Below are 17518 nucleotides of genomic sequence, written 5' to 3' on the forward strand. Positions count from 1 at the left end.
TCCCCCAGTTGCAGGCTGTCAATCACGCTGTCTCCAGTCGTTCACCTCAAAAGCTGTAGGGTTAGATTCAGTTGTATTTTAATCATCTTTACAAAAGAGAAATTTTTCAAACTGAATGGGAACTTTTCTCTTCATACAGAACTGCAAACCCGTTTCAGAAGGCAGAATTAATACTACACACCAAGTTCACACGATTTCAACTCACAAAACAAGCATGAAATAATGAAGATAGGAGCTGCGGGGGTGAAAGTAAGAAATTCTTTGGAGATCGAGATTTCAGCCTGGTCTCATCACTGGATGTTTTAGGGAGGTGGCGGTGCTACAGCTGACCTGCTGGGGAGGCTATAATGCTCCCTGCCTTTGTCACCCTGAATTAAGGGAGTCAGAGCTGCTGCCAGCACAGGAGGACCCCTGCCCAGGCAAGGGTGCAGTCTGTGGCCAGAGAACAACTGTTGCACGAGATTTATACATTCTTGGCTGGTCATACAGGTGTCTGTGCTCCTGCTGATCTATGACTCCACATATAGAAGGCACCCAGAAGTCCTGACTGTACAGGACTGGACCAAAACAAGGAGCTTTGCTTAGTCAGGTCCCCTGCTCCCCCCTCCTTCAGCTGACTTCACGCTCAACGTGTTTTTAAGAAACTGGGAAACGGGAGCTGCGTTTTTTAGCTGAAACTCAAGCTCTCAAGCCAACAGGCAGGATCTCGCTTCCTGACCTCACTGCTCATGTAAAACTGCATTGCAACATGTTGAAAGTGATTGCAGTTAACATTAGTACAATATACAAACAGTGATTTATCAACATTGTATGCTTTATTGAAAGTTGACAAGTGCAACAGTTAAATACATTGACGTGTTACAACTGTTTAGAGAACATGCACAAAAACATATGCATACTACTATACAGATCATATGCAAAAAATCCATAGTGGGAAATCCAATTTTTTTTCTTTTTTTCTTTTTTTTTCTTTTTTTTAAATTCTTTGCTAGCAGGGTTTGATAATTTTTGGAGTGGTTTTTCCTGTCTTGAACCAAACTACAATGAACAAAGATTTACTTCAAGATAATCAGCAGCCAGGGAACTTCAGAAGTTACACAAACAGCATAAATCTGCCAAATTCTGAACAGTTGCGTAGGTGCATTCTTATTTACGTAGCTTAAAAAAAAAAAAAAAAAAAAAAAAGACTTTCCAAACTTCTTCAGATCAGCCAATGAAACAACTAAACTTCAATCTGTACAACCTAAATAGTTACAGTTTTCTATTTTACAAAGTAATTACACTAAATACACAAATATACAGTAGGCAAATAACCTTCATTGTAATTATCCTATGACCCAACCGTACGTCACCTACCTGCTTTCTATATATAATACAGCTTTATGCACCTGTCCACTGCTTCAGAAAACGGTGCAAGTATTTGCACTTAAGGTTTCAGGTGACAATTAAGTGTTAAACACTGACTTTACCTTTCTCCCTCTTCCTCTTAAGATCCTATGCACCAGTCCTCATTTTGGAACCCCAGTGCACTATGGGGGATTGAGCCATCGCTTTTTACTCCAGTCTATTTCTTCATATTTCCAAGCTTGAAAAGCACTTGTATCAGTTATGTCACTGGATGAGTGGAAGATTTAAAAACAAACCAAAAAATTTCAGGCATGCAGCTTCGTTTCTCAGCCATTTGCAGAAGCTGCTCGAGTCCCCAGTGTACTTGTGCTAATTCTCTGGAAGAAGTTTATTTTATTCAATCAACCTAAGAACAAAGACTCCTTCAAGCCAAAGGGGGAAAGGAGGAAAGAGAGAGACAGATGAGTGCCGGGGGAGAAGCCTCTCCTGATGTGTGCAGGGCATGGAGTCCTCAGTCTGGGTTGCAGAGTGCACTGAAATGGATGAAGGGTGGCTGTGGCGGATTCCCGCTAGTCCTTCTTGCTCTGGGCTGTCCAGAGGCCAGCGATCATGATGGCGACGACATCTTGAACTACGCTGAAGGCCCTGACCCCTGTGACGCTGGCTGAGCAGGCTGCTGTGTTGTCCCTTGTGACTGGGAAGAGGAAGGCGGGGAACCAGTCTGCAGCTGCGCTTGGAATTGGGCAAGCTGCTCTGGGCTGGCGAGTGTTTTTAGCAGAGTGTTTTCTTGCTCCAGCTGGGAGTTCTTCTCTATCAGCTCTTTGATTTGCTCTTTGAGGACCTCCACTTCCTCCCTTACCGCGTACATCAAGTGACTCTTTACCAGATCCTAAAGCGCAAAAGAAAAAAAAAAAAAAAAGAGTTTATGTGTTAGGAGAGCAGCTCACCACCACGCACGGCAATCCCACCCAGCTCGGAGGGAGCCGCGGCAGAGAGCCGGTGCGACCCCAGCTCTGCTCGGGCGCAGAAGAGCATCCCAGCTCTGGGGGCCACCTGGCTCATGGCCCAGGGACCAGCAATTCTCCCTTTGCAGTGGCCGAGACCCGCCAGGGGCTCCAGGCGGGATCACACGTGCGGCTGCAGGGGGCGGGGCCTAGCGGCGGGGAGGGGGCGGGGCCAGGAGACGGGGTTCGGCCCCGCCCCCGTCTCCTGGCCCCGCCCCCCGCGCACCGGCTGCAGCCAGTTCTCAGCGCAGGTTGCCGCATTTCCCGCCCCTCCCGCCGGCCGCGGGTGACGCCAGAGCGCGGCGCAGCCAATGAGCGGCGGAGTTATTTATAGCCGGGAGTTAAAGGCTCGGAGTTTGCCTAGCAACAGTCGGCAGAGGCTCCCGTGAGAACGGCTCCAGGCACCGCTCCAGTAACAAAGGGGCGGACGGGCCCCAGGCGGGGTGGCCCGGAGCGGGATGCGCCGGAGGGGGGTGGTTTAAAAAATAAATAAAAATTTAACTGAAATCACCCCGAAACACCCCCGGGCTTCGGTGCCTTCTGCCCCAGCGGCGCCCCTCCCCCGCCGCACGGAGCCGGCATCAATCGTTCGGCCGGGCAGGAGGCAAAAGGGATGCCGTCATTCCCTCCCCGGCATCGATAGGGAAACGTGCGCATTCCTCCCCGCAGGATGCTTTTTGATCAATAAAAACAACCACCACCACCCGAAAAAAAAAACCCAAACAACCAAAACCCAAACAAACAAACAAAAGAGATAAAGCCCCCCAAAAATTAAACTCACCCTCCCTCCCTGGCCCCGCTATGTAAAAAACCGCGTCCGCGCAGGGGTGAACCATCGCCCGCCGCATCCCCGGTATTGTTTACCGCTTTAAACATAAACAAGGTTTTATGCCCCAAATCGGTACCTACCATCGCTTGCTCGATTTTGTTGTCGATAGCTACCACGCTTGCACCAGAGGAGCTGCAAGAGAGAAAGAAAGAAAGAAAGAAAGAAAGAGAGAGAGAAAAAAAAAAAAAAAAAAACATACAACATTAGCAGCGGCTGAATTATTTAAGAGACAAGAGGCGCGGGCATTGGTAGCCAGTTGGCTGCGAAAGTCATCCTCACGCTGCCCTGCCGCCGCCGCCGCCTCACCGGGATGCTCCAATGCAGCAAAGCAACCTGTGAAGCCGCCCCGAACCCCCGCCTGCAGCCGGGATCAGATATCCCGGCATTTCCCCCCCCCGAACCCCCCTATCCCTTCTCCCCAGCAGACCACAAAGATGGAGCTCGATGGCAGGCTGCGGCAGCAGGGCTCCGCACCGGGGAGGGAGGGCAGCCCCTCCGGGGAGGCGAGGCGGGCGCCCGGTGCCGCCGCTGCGGGTTCCCCCGGACAAAGGAGCCAGCCCGGCGTTCACCTGCCCCTCTGCCGCCGCGCCGGCAGAGCCCCCCTCGGACACAACACTTATTTACCTACTGTCGAGCCTCAGGGACGAGTTGTCGGTGCCCAGCAAGGACGATAAGAAAGAAATCGAGAAGTGTCTTAGTTGATAAACTCCTAGATCCATTGCCACCCGTCTACAACATTGGGCATTCATGCAACCGCGGCCAGAAACGCTCCCCGGAGAAATCGGCTCTCCCTCCTCCCTCTCGCTCTCCGGGCGTTGCTGTGTGCGGGGCGGCGGGGCAGCTCCGCCGGGCGGCGGTGGTGGCGGGCGGCGGGACCCTGCGGGACGCGGGGCTGCGCTCGGCCAGCTCCGAGGTCAGCGCTCCGCCGCGCCGCACAAAACCTGGCCATCCCGGCCCCCCCCATAATTTATGCGCCGCCGCCGCCACTCATTGGCTGCGACGCCGACCGGGCCCCTCCTCCCTCGCATCTCATTAGGCGCGCTTCCCCCCCCCCCCCCCCTTTACCTCCCCCCAGCTCCCTTCCACGGGCCGGCAGCGCCCACGCGGGACGGGGGAGACTCTTCCCCCCACCCCCGACACGCCGCTCACCGTGCCTATTTCCACCCGTGAGAATGGAGGGGCAATTAAAAATAATCATAATAACAACAATTAAAGGCGCTCGGGAGCGGCGGGGAAGCCCAGCGCGGCCCGGCCGGCTAACAGTCGTCGTCCCCCGTCCCCCCCCGCCCCTACACCCCCCCAACCCGCTGGCGGGAGCGCGGCCGCCCGTTGCCGCGCCGACAGCGCCACCTGTCGGCGGACGGCAGCGCCGCCCCGGGCCGGGCCGGTCCGGTCCCCGCCGCAGCCGCGGGCCGGTCCCCGCCGAGGTAACGACTGTCCGGGTCCCCGGGGCTAGATCCACCCGGCCGTGCCACCGCCTCGGCTCGGAGGATCGGCGCTCCGCCCCCGGCGCGGCAAATTTTAGCCCCCGGAGAACGCAACCGGTACCCGACAGCTCTGCCCGCTTCGGCTGGCGGTAAAAATACACGCACAGATTGATGATGCGCGCTGCAGACACAACTGTCCCGGACCGCTACAGATCTGCTAAAGCGGCAGCCATCCCTCAACACGGGCCTTACGAGCCCAAAAAACCCCCATTTATTCAAAAAGAAAATATTCAGCCATCAAGGTCGGCCCACAAAAAGCACGCGCGGCACAAACCTGCAGGTTTCTAGCAAGCCGGCTAGTCTTCTACAATAATCTTCTACAATAACACAGAAAATGCCTATTTGCTCATTTTTAGATTGTACTATACAGCACTTAACAGTCTTCAAAGTTGCAGCACGTGCATTAATAACTTAGGAAAAAATTCTCTTCCCACCTAACCGTGGTGTATTTCTCAACAAATGTTATGCTCTCGTTGTGTCATGGAACGTGGTCACTGCAGTCACAGCCAGCCCAAGTGACCCCGCTCTACCAGTAACAGTTTGGAAGGAGACCCAAGGCCGAATTAGGCTGCCGCAAGAAACGACCAACCTCTAAAAATACCATTTTCTAGACCTGCACTTTCATCTGGCATTACATGGCACAAAAATAAAGCCAAAAGCCTCTTCCGTTCTCTACAGCAAACTTCTCCAAGTCACACACATGGCACAGGTGCTCATGCCAGAGAAGCAGGAAAGCCAGGAGGCACGGAATAATCATCTTAAAGCTAAATTTAGCATTTGCGTATCTGCATCATCCTTCTTAGTCTATTTATGTTGTCCTAGTCTACTATTCTTTCATTCAATAATGCCAGCAGAGTAGTACGAGCTAATCCTATTCACGAGAGAGGTCACATTTAAGAATAAGAGCGCTTCAGAGCTGCTTTTCCGGTACTACATACATTGCACATCCTGCAAGGGCACAGCTCTCACCTCGCTCCTTGGGTACCCGGGGTAAGTTGCACAGAATAGCACCTAACAGGCTGAAAAAAAATAACAACAGAAAAAAAAAAATTCAAACAAAAAAACCCAACCCAACCCCAAACCCATCCTTGCCTGTATTGACTTGCACATTTAATAGCGAGTAAACGAGAAGCAACACATTAAAACATACGCATCAGGCTCCAGCTTCCCACCTTCTGATGGACAAACACCAGTAGCCACACATCGTACATACCAACTAGCCGTTTCCTTTGCGGAGGCTACTTACTACACACGATGGTACTCATCGTGTTCAACGATCAAGTGAGCCATTTAATCAACAGCTCCAAAACCACATTACCTATACCGGAATCTGTATCAGGTCCTGTCCCAGACTTGATCTAAATTAATGTTTTATGAAGGGTTGGGCTTGGAAAAAAATTAAAAAAAAAAATCAAATCAGTAACGTCTCAAATGACTCCTCATCTTGGCAGTTACTAGGGACACTGGAATTAACAAAATTGCAGCTGGATGCAAACTCAGGGGCAATCTCTGTCCCCCCGAAGCTCCTAATCAGAAAAGGGCAGATTAGGTGTAAAAAGGGAGACATCCTATCTCTGCTAATTAGGTCCTTATAAAATGACTCACTTCAGATAGCAAACTCACCTGCCTGAACAGACATATCCTTGAAACGCCTGCTTTGCTGTTGCAGGACAGACAGCAGACATTTGTATGTATTTTCATTTGCGCATGTGAAAATAAAGTCATGGATGCATTCCAGGACAACTGTTGGTGCTGCCATAATGAGTGATAATTATTAAATGCCATCGTTTCCACTTATGACAGAAAAATGTTATCATTCTCTGACTAAATTAACAATAAATAATATTCCCCTCTTTAATCTATATATTAATATATCTTCATGAAGATACAGATACAGTCCTAAATCCAATTCCCACTAAACTCATTAACCATCTTCCATTAACTTCAGCGGGCTTTTAGCAAATTCCTTCATTTATTTTTAGATGCCTACAAGCTGAGTTGTGATTCAAACAGAAAGCTGTCAGCTGCGTAAGTAGGACTGCATATTAATATGCATGTTCTGCTTTGCCCATCCTATAAAAAAAAAAAAAGGCAAACCATAAAGTGTCCCTTTATGGCAGAGAAAGATCAGAGCTCTCAGATCATCTAGGAAATAAAAAACATGATGTACTACTTTCATTCCCTAAACTGGGGGAGGGGGGGGGGAGCATCACTAATCTCCAATGTTCTTACCTCAACACCCCGTTGTCTCCCTGACAAGGGCAGAGACTGAACTCCATATTTAAATGTTGGGGTTTTGCTACTGCTTTTTAAAAATATAGATATCGTCTGTGAAATAAAACAATCTATGGAAGTTTTAAGGAAACTAATCTTCCAAACTCCCTTTCCCCCCTGTTTGCTCATTGCTTTGTCTCCCCTCCTGCCTCCTATGTCATGACATTCAACATGCACCTCACCAGGATTATGTTGTTTTGATTCACTCACCCTCCCTTACAGCCCTAAAAGGTAGTCAATATGACTACTGTGTGACTCAAAAACCTTCTAACCATTTCTTTTAACACCTCTTTAACAGATACTTCACGATATTCCTGCAAAAACTTACAATTTTACATTCCTGGGAACAGAGGTGAGAAAGGCTGCAGAATTCCTCCTTTTTATAAAGCCACTCTGGGTCTGCACTGGGGTGGGACTAATTCACGTCCCTCTTAGCCCCCGATACCCGACAAGGGACATTTGTTCCGAGTCCTCTCACAGGGAGGATCCTGTATGTCTATGAAGCACCCCAGGTGTTCACAAACTGCATGAAGTAACAGAAGAAGGCTCGAAATGGGCTACTGAGAGACAAGCAGAAACGCAATATGCTGCCAAATAAGTAGCTCACCAGCATCTTTGATCCTCAAATAAATTAACTGCTTAAGTTGAAATATATAAGGTAGTGAAAGACTTTTTAGCACACTTCACCTTTTGTAGTGTTTCAGTTCTTAAACACTGTTTCTCCCACTAAATAATTTCTTCTTGTCTCAGTTTAATCATGCTAAGCACTTGAAAAAAAAGTGCTTTTCATCTTAAGCACATAATGAGGTGAGCTGAAGCACACAATCGTTTTGTCTCCATGAGAGTCTGGTTTGGCATATTTCTGCGTGCGTGTTAAAAAATTCTTTCACTTAAAAAAAACACCTTCTCTTTCAAGTACCTTGTCAATGCACATTCCCTTTAGATTCCAACATTAAAAGCAGTAGACATGCATCTCCTGAAGTTCAAATAAATCTCATCTTTTGACTATGTTGCAAAGGGGCCACACCAGAAACCGTATTAGAAAACAGCAGTTTCTGTCACAGCACACTTTCATCTTACGCTATAGACAGGCTCAGATCCTGTGGACTTCAACTACGATTTTCAACTGAAAAATAAGAGTACTAGAGGTTAAAAAAAAAATAACCTGTTAATTACTTGAGAAAAGGCCACACTAATTAGATTCTACATGACATCTGACTTTACATTTCACTTGGCATCTATACATCGTCAATAAATGGCAAAGTACTGTTCTGCCTTAAAATTAATAAATTCAAAACTATTTGTGTATTGACAGCAACCCCCTGCCCAGTATCCAAATTAAGCAGAATTGCTCCAAGCTAATAACCTAAAGAGGAAACTCTGGCGGCAGTTGACATCAAGGACTAAAGGATTATTTATTTCAATAGACCATGATTTTTTTTCTTCATCTCAGTAAAGGTACAGGACAGGCTGTAGAGGCTGCCCAATTAATTTCTTCCCCACAGTAAGTCGGGGGGAACAGTAAGTCTGTTTTTTTTTAACAGACTAAGGACAACCCCCCTTATCCCCCCCATCCAAAAAAAGTCACATTCAGACAGCGTAAGGTAACAACCTCAGCCAACTTTCTTCTCCAGCCCCAAACTTGTAGCTAGGATGGTGATTTAAAGAAACCAAGCCATTGAGAACTTATTGCTCAGCTCCAAAGGCTAACATGTATTTAATTTCTAGTTCGAATTCCGCAGATTTCAATTTACCTATCTCTGCTAAATTGAAGAACCTCTTGATATCAGATATTACTCTCCGTTTTCCTAAATGTGTGCTTTTTCCTCCCCCATAGTAAAGTTATTTGCATCTATAACTCTGTTTGCTAGCAACTGGGTTTTAGTTCCATGAAAAACAGATAAAAGGGAAAGCTATGCAAGATGCCAGTGAAATGAAGTACTATATTTGTAATTTTTGTTTTCCCCAGATGTGCAAGCATAACTAAATATTCAGCAGAAAGAATACACACACCCTACTGGGGTTCTGGAAATAACCTGTCAGTGTCTCTAATCGCAATGCATACACAGAAGTATCATGCTGTGCGCTCTGCACAGGAGACAGAAGGCTGCATTTAAAAGCAAGAAGATAACCATGTAAGATCAAAAGAGAAACATGGAGTGGTTCTTGCTGGCTCCTCTGAGGATATCCTCTTCCTTTTTTACAGGCAACTAATTGCTAAGTCAACCGTAGTTGTTTTTAATGAGAATTATAATGATTCTACCAATTTTAATGCTGACAAAATAAAACACAAGGTCTATATCAAGTCCCTGGATATAGACAAACACAGAGATAATCCACTCTTTACTGGTCAGAGGTAAAGTCGTATGCAAGGAACTTCTGCAAGGAAGTATGAGCCATCTCAGAGCCATTTTGATGCTCAAAGAGGGACGTGCGGCATCCGCTTTCCTGAGATCATCCATAGATGACCATCTAGCAATGCTGTTGGGATGAAGGACCCTGAAGCGAATTACACTGAGTTGCAAAGTCTCCTCACGGAAGTATGTAACTCAAAACCTGAATTGCATCCAGATGCTACACCACCTAAATTTAAAGAGTTACACATTCGCAGTAACATGTAGTTTGGGAATCACAGGCTTTCCTAATTTCATATCCAAGTTTAAAATGATTAAGTGCAAAATATTTAACTGTGTTAAAAGTGAAAGCCCTCCTCAGTATCCCATAAACTGTCCTTGACCAAGGTCTGCAAGCGGGAAAAGATCCACCAACCGTGTTAGCATCCTCAAAGTTTTAAGTGAGACATCTGAGCCAGGAATTGATTTTCTTTCCTCCAGAAAGCTGCACACAACGTCACTCTGCATGCTGTCACTGTCCCCAGGATGAAAGGGGAAAAAGAAGTTTAGTGCCATAAAACAGCATATGTAGAGAAGCGATAAAATGTTACAATCTTTAAGTTTCATTACCTAAAGCACCGAGATGAAATTACTTTTTCCTTTATGTGAAATTTGATTTAAAGAATTTTAGACTTAACACATAAAAGGAGCGTTCAATTCCCTTACACACAGGTTTCACCTGCAATGCTTTTCTCAAAGCCAAGGAGAACACCTCGAAGAAAACCCCACTTAGACTAGCATTTAATCCCACTTGTTCTAGCTGTACAACAACAGATTTTTTCAACCGTGTACTCCAAAATTACACGAAGAGGGGAGGAAAGAGTCACTGGAGCATTTCAAGTTACACCTAACATAACAAAAGAAACATAGCAAGTATAGGAAGTGGTTTGGCACAGTGACATGACCAGCATTTGGAAAGCTGAAGTTCTCTATATTAAACAGCATCTCTGACCCAGGGGGCCAACAGCCCAGGAGGGACGCTGGGACAGTGGCTGACACTCATCCACCCCACCCTACCTTGATAACACACCATGGGATTTAGTCATCGAATTAAAAAACCAGGCAATTTAACCTGTAACTGAGAAAGGTCATCTTTTATTTTTTTTTTTAAACTCTTAATATCTTCTATTTCCTTAACGCTGTGGAAAAATCATACCAAGTCACATAAAATGGGAATACTACATCTTACTGACTGGTGCTAATTATGGAAGGGGGGGATGGAGGACCTTAAGTCCCTCCGTTTCCCTTGTCCCCAGCTCCCTATAAAGCCTACACCCTTTGCGCTTTCTTTTTTTTAAACCACTTTCCTTCCTCTTTTCCCACCTCCTCCCCATTTTCTAATTGTTCCCCTTGAAACCAGATTGAAAATCTTGGATCAGCTAATAATTTAGTCATGCTATTAAGAAATTATTTATATGGCATAACAGCTGGCCTACATTTCTCACTGAATATCATTTTCCCTTTGATGGCCACTTTTCAATTCAGCACTTGAAATTAATCCTCTATTTCCCACAAAAGTATATCGCGCTAGAAGCCAACTGAAAGTTGCTAGGAACAAAGCCAAACCTCCTGCAATTAACCAGTGCACTCCTATGGTCTTCAGGAGGTTTGGAATGAAGTTCCCTACTCCACCTTTTACAGAAATTATTACCAACGGTCAATGATGATTGACTAACCACTTAAAGGGGGTCTACAGGAAAGATGGGGAGGGACTCTTTATCAGGGACCATAGCAATAGGACAAGGGGTAATGGTTTTCAATTGGAACAGGGTAGATTTAGATTAGATGTTAGGAAGAAATTCTTTACTGTGAGGGCGGCGAGACACTGGAACAGGTTGCCCAGAAAAGCTGTGGATGCCCCGTTCTTGGAGGTGTTCAAGGCCAGGCTGGATGGGGCTCTGAGCAACCTGGTCTAGTGGGAGGTGTCCCTGCCCGTGGCAGGGGGGTTAGAACAAGATGATCTTTAAGGTCCCTTCCAAACCAAAGCATAGTACAATTCTACGATCGAAGAAGAAAAGTACAGAAACAAAACATGAGGTAAGACCGAAGTGTGGGAATGGAACACTCAGGAGGAATTCAATCTGCCGTGAACAAGGCTGAAGGTCCGCCAACTGCTCAGCTTTTAACGTGGCAGATCACTCATTATCACCCTGTTGTGCAGAACTATTAAGGCCATTCTGTTAAATAATAATAAACTCCCAACACCAACTCGGTTAACACATGTAGTAGAAGACAATAAGGTGAGAGTTCAATGCCACTTTTTATCCCCAGCAAGCACTCTAAGATGACAGACCTCTAATCCAGTTGTCCATTTACACTCCTACAATTTAAGTCTCTTTGCAATCGCTGGCAAATGCCTCCGAAGGTATTAGCAGTATCAATGAACAAGTAGGTGAATGACTTTCAGATTAACTCCCTTGGCTCTAATGCATGTATATTACACAAACCTGTAATAAACTATTTCCTAATTTCTGAGGGGTCAAAACACTCTACTTCAATTGTGTTTCAAGCCACAGTTTATCTTCTGGTGACTTCCTAAAAAATTTAGAGAAAATTCAAGACCTGCTGTTCCATCCAAGCAGAAGTGCACTTCAACAGGCTGAATTCACTCTAATGTATTTAAAGGTATTTTTATACCTGAATGGAAACTCTCATTTATAGAAATCAAACCCCTTGTACCTCCACCCATTCAGGAAGCATGGGGGGAATTTCCAGAAACATGTAAGAGTGTGACCTGATTTACTGCACAGTGCAGTTTATCCCAAAGTCTTGCTCCCCTTTACCAACCACCAAGTCGGGCACTTGCTGGACAATTTCCTGCCCAGTCTCTGATTCCCTCCCCCTTTCCTGTGCCAATGAGAGGGATCTGATGTATGCCTATGCTTCAACTCAGCAGGGTGTTGAGAAATAAGTACAGCTAGACCCTGGAGCGGGAAAGTACTCCCAGTCTTCTTAATCCAGGCATGGCTTCAGTGATTTAAGAGTCACAAATCCTGCTGACTCACAACTGCAGAAATCCCAACAGAGTATCTCCATGTAAAAAAAACCAAAAAAACAAAAAAACACACAAACACAACAAACAAAAAAAAAGCCCACACCACCACCAAACCCCAAACATTTACACTCTCCTCACTGAAGGAAGAAATTGTAAAGCAATACTGATGTGAATTAGAATGCAAGATACCTGGGAAAGTACGTAAGACTATGAAGTGAGGTGTGCTTAAAAATTACTTTAAAATTAGAATATGTATTTATCTGTCTTTAGGTAATCTGACCTGACTGTGCCTTATGGCTTTAGAGACGTATTACCCACTTCAGCACAGAACTCCGTTCCTGTAATCCTGCCACACTGCAAACCGAAGAGAACAGTCAGAACAGATGTGCCAGCTCAGCATATTTTGAATATGTCCCTGGAGCACCTTCTAGGCCAGAGACTGCAAACGGCTGGCATACGTCCATGTCATCTACAGAAGGCCTGTATATCCTGAAGTCCTGGTTTCCTTCAAGTGGGATTCAGCCTTCCTCAGTATCCTACTGCTCCTCTAAAGGAACCCCAGGCAGTAGAAAGCCCTAATTTTCCACAGGACTGTATCTTCTAGCTTATAAACAGCAAGTACCTTAAGACTGTCAGATCCACAGTGGCCACGCGGAGAAGACACCACTGACATTTAGCCACCCTTGAGACAGACATTCTGCAAACAGCAGAAGATATACTCTTAATCTTTTAATACACAACTTGCGAAGGAAAGATTACAGCATATTATTTCATACCTATTCTGTATCTGGGTAATCATCTTCATGCAGAGTTGGCTAAATTTATGAGTGGCATCCTGTTTACGGAGCAGTCCTGTCCACTCCCTAGCGCTGCTGATGCTGGTTTTCTTGTGGATATCCACCTAAAATACGTTTCACTACCTGCTCCAAGAGTTTTTTGTACAAAACAAGGTCTGAGCTCATGTATATACTGTCAGGCACCTAACACTTCTTGAAAACAATTACCTCATCCTCCAGAAACCACTGTCATTAAGATGACACCTTGAACCTTTGTGGCTTAAAAACCAAACTCAAAACAAAACAAAACCCCTACAAAAACAAAACCCAACCAACTCCAGTATCAGAAGTCTGAGATGAGTAACCCACTTAGTAACGCCTAGCAGTCCAAAACAGCTCCCAGGTACATTTCCTCATTCTCATGCAGGGTGTTAGCCCGGGTGCCCAGTGGCCACTCTTCTACAGCATCAACGTGGTGAGCTGCCACCCTGCTCTCAACTTGTAGGAAGGAGAGAAAAGCCCTACTGTGAGACAGGATTTAAAGCCCCCCTCTTCCAGCTTTACTGGTGGAGCCAGGGAACCACTGCTGCAGCAGCTTGTCCCACCAAGCACAGAGGACAAGTCATCTCTTAGGGACACAACCCTAAGGTGGCCTCCCATCTTGGGAGGCATTGCCTGCTCCCACACAAGGTACCAAACGGGGGAATTCCTCTCTGACTCTTCCCGGCCACTACTAATTGCCAGAGGCCCTGGGCAGGTAGACGGTAACATCAATCAGCGGTTCAAGTACAAGCAATCATGACAGCTATAAACAAAAATATTTGTAAGTGAATGTTTGAGTCACAGGGTAGCACTGGTGCAACTGAGATAGGATCCTGCCTTGAATTAGTTTGCCCAAACCTGTTTTTCAGCCCCATTTCTGAAGAACTCAGCATTTTAAAACAAGCTGTTGATAAACTGGTAGAAACGAACCATTGAACCGATTCAGAGACTGAGGGAATTTACTGATACTGATAGACTGAAAAATGTAGAAGTACTTGAAAGGATCCTTGAAATCCTTGGAAGGACTGAGACGTGATTTAACTTGAGTGGAAAATTAGCTTTAAATAGAGAAAATACTAGGTTTCAGGCGTTGTCAGATTTTTATTATAGTGCATCTATTTAATATTTGCCTAATGATGAATTAAAGTCTGCCTTTTAAAAAGAGTAAGAAGGACTAGCTCATAAATATAGTGTGGTTCTTATCCCTTGATATTATCAGGTAGAGACTGGATGCCCTTCACTGAGGTATCCTTTAAACAAACTGCAGTTACTGAAGTTCAGATAGGGATGGCCTAAATATAATAGCACAAGACACAGAAGTTTTTGTCCCTGCCCTCAGTACCGTTCATGTTTTTTAACCAACTACAGCCCACCTTAACCATCCCAAGGGTTGGCAGGTGCACCCAGCACTCTCTTCTTCCAGCTGATGCCATAAACAGAGGCTGAAGCATCTTCAGACTTTTTTAATCTGTGTTTCCAGCCAAGTTTCAAAAAGAAATATGGAGGATGCCACAACACTGTTCATTCAGTACAAATATGAAAAGTGCCAATACAGACCGATCTCAAGCAGGCACAGCCACCTACCTGCAGTCCGCGCTACAAGAGAAGTAAGATCTCCTGCACAGCCATTTATACTTTTACCATTTTTATATATATATATTTTTTTTTCCAACCATTTATTACCTATTTCCATACTGCATAGTTCTGAACAGCTCCTCAGTAGCACAAAGACATCAGGGATCACTTTTCCAAAGCACCTTGGCAGAGGTCCAGAGCCTAAACTCTAGATCTTGGACTTCATTCTGGCAGCCAAACTTTAAAAGTATAAAGTATTTAACCTTGTTAAGAGTAAGAGCCCTTCTCAGTATGCTGTACACTGTCCTTGAGCAAGGACTGCGAGTGGGAAAAAGATCCTCCAATTGTGTCCGTATCCTGAAAGTTCTAAATGAGATCCTCGACCTGGGAATTGCTCCTTTTTCCTCCAGAAAGCCACACACAACTGCACTCTCTCTCGTAAGATATTTTGTGTTTAACCTGGAGAAAGCCAAATGCTTCTTTGCATTTGGCCCATGCATTCAGTGGGGTCAATTTTGGAAAGAAAATATAACCATATGCAACATCAGCCAAGAACAGCTGCAAGAGAGCTTAAAGTTTCTCCTTCATTTGCAATTTATGGTGACGTGACAGCCAGCCAGCCTTAATTCACAGAAAAACAACTAGAGCAAAACCAGTGTCTCTGAAAGAGAAACTAGAGGAAACAACAGCAAATGAGAAGTAAACAGGAAGCAGCTTGCTGAATAAGAATACAGGAGATATCATCCAAATTTTCTGTATAACACTAACAGATGCAGGTTTTGGGTTATGGCTAGAGGTGCTACTATGCTGCTATGTGTATCAGTAAAAATCAGTTACAGCAAAACCTCTTAATAATGCAGAAAGGTCAGAGAAAAATCACACGTCTACTCCATCACACTTCTTTCATTATACATTTTATGGAATAGATTGTTTCCTGCTACGAACCAGTCTTCTCAATATTACCTCATTCAGTAATATATAATGCCACAGGTCATTGCTATATACACACGGTGCTGAAGCATAACATACCTGTTGTCATCATATTTCAATTGCTATTATAGAAGATTTACATTACGCTGGTTCCTTAGGCATTCAGATGAATGAATTTAGTTAAATTTTTAATGTTTGTTTGAAAGTTCAAGAATGTTTTCAGAAACTGTTGATTGCTGAAGAAATTAAAAAAAGAGGTTTTTAAAAAAGTTTTCCAATGTGTAAGTTTATATTCTTTAAAGAGGCACTATTCACAGAGAAAAACTATCTCCACAGGCAATACCACAAAGTGACAAGAATATCAAGTGAAATGTATTAATTGGTATTTGTCAAGATGTACATGATGAGAGCAAAGTTTTAGATTTTAAGGGTGTGGCAAAAAAGCACCAGTTCAGAGACCAGAAGTTGTGAAAAACACATTCTGTGCTCCCTCCCACAGAAGGGTATTTGCCTTCTTTACACAGAACAACAACTCTGCAACATGAAGAGTCAGGGCATTTTTCCCCCCACTGTCATGTATTTTTAACTCAGTAAAATAATTCTTCCCGTTCACTGAGTTACTTGGTATTTATTTTAAACACTAGAGAGGAAAGAGATCAAAAACATGCTTTGCATATTTCACTGTTTATATGGAAAAGTTAATAAATGTAACTTGCAGATGACTAAGCTGAATTTCAAAGCCTCTCCAAACATTTTCAAACATTAACTAAACTTTTCTTTAAATGTGTGACAAGAGAGAAGATAGTATATACTATGTATGAAAAATATTTGAATTAATACCAACTTGTTCAATAGTAAGTTTCAAATCATGTTAAAATTCTCATTTTTTGTTTAGCATTACGTCATTTAAGATTTGAAATAATTGGAATAACTTTATTTTAAAACAGAAAAGTACTGCAATGGCAAACATTTTATAATATGGATTATTTTAAGTATTGCTGTAAAGATAATCTACATCTCTTGAAATGTCAGTGAGTAAGTAAACCTGTGTGACACGGTAGTCTCAATCAGTATGACGACTCCTAGCTTGAAATAATTTGAAATAATTTTAACGAGTACCAATCACCTTGGTTTAGGAGAAGCACTTTTAAGTACTTGCTCAAAGAAAATAGTTTAAAAAACCATTAAAAAAATAAAAAAGAGGGAGACAAGTAAATCAAGCACCTAAAAATTAAAAACTTTATAAATACCTCTTTAGATGCTGTTCCAGATCCAAGAATAGCACTTTCATGGTTATTTGGTCAGAGCCTTGTTTCTGGAGTAGTGTCACTTTCATTGATGTATCTATTTAGTACCTGCCGATTAGTTTCCCTCAGATGGAGGGTCAGAAGAAATACCTCTCGGTCCTTGGCAGCCGTGCGATTAGCATTAGCATTCCACTATTAACCATGGGTCCTGAACTCTGCAGCACTTTCAAGAATCTCAAAGCCTCGCCCGTTAAAGATTATCTGCTCACTTCTATTCAAAGTTTGCAGAGTTTAATAGTGGTTGGTCATAATCAACAAAAACAAGAAGGGCGAATGGTGACGACGCTACAGAACCTGAGATCACATGGTGTTCTGTTACATAAAGCATCAAGAGAGATTAAAATCTTCACGATTAGGTTTTCAAATGCATCTTCTTTCAGCAGTGCCAAATTCACCAACTCTCAAGCTGATTCAGCCTGCTCCCACTTTTTGTAAAGCACATGTTAATTGCTACAGGTAGCTAATTCTGCTTAGAGAAAGGCAGCTGAGTTGCACTGTTTCTCAAATCCAAGCTGTAGTGCTTAATGGCAACTGTAATTAGACACAGAACTGACAGTAC

At 44.2% G+C, this 17518-nt stretch overlaps 1 protein-coding gene across 2 annotated transcripts in view; it reads right to left on the bottom strand.

Moving 5' to 3' along the window:
• Positions 1–794: 794 nt before the first annotated feature.
• TSC22D1 (TSC22 domain family member 1) overlaps positions 795–17518 on the bottom strand; it is a 95368-nt gene continuing 78644 nt past the window's right edge. Inside the window, exons 1-3 of one of the 2 annotated variants that reach the window (XM_074169130.1) lie at positions 3805–4123; positions 3261–3312; positions 795–2236 (exon numbers count right to left, since the gene is read on the bottom strand). In XM_074169130.1, the coding sequence (XP_074025231.1) occupies positions 1979–2236; positions 3261–3312; positions 3805–3929 (435 nt within the window). In that variant the 5' untranslated portion in view covers positions 3930–4123 and the 3' untranslated portion in view covers positions 795–1978. Of the gene's footprint in view, positions 2237–3260; positions 3313–3804; positions 4124–17518 lie in introns of those variants that run through there. The other variant, XM_074169121.1, reaches the window with a different exon arrangement.

The sequence above is a fragment of the Numenius arquata genome, chromosome 1, assembly GCF_964106895.1.
Source record: "Numenius arquata chromosome 1, bNumArq3.hap1.1, whole genome shotgun sequence".
Taxonomy (NCBI): domain Eukaryota; kingdom Metazoa; phylum Chordata; class Aves; order Charadriiformes; family Scolopacidae; genus Numenius; species Numenius arquata.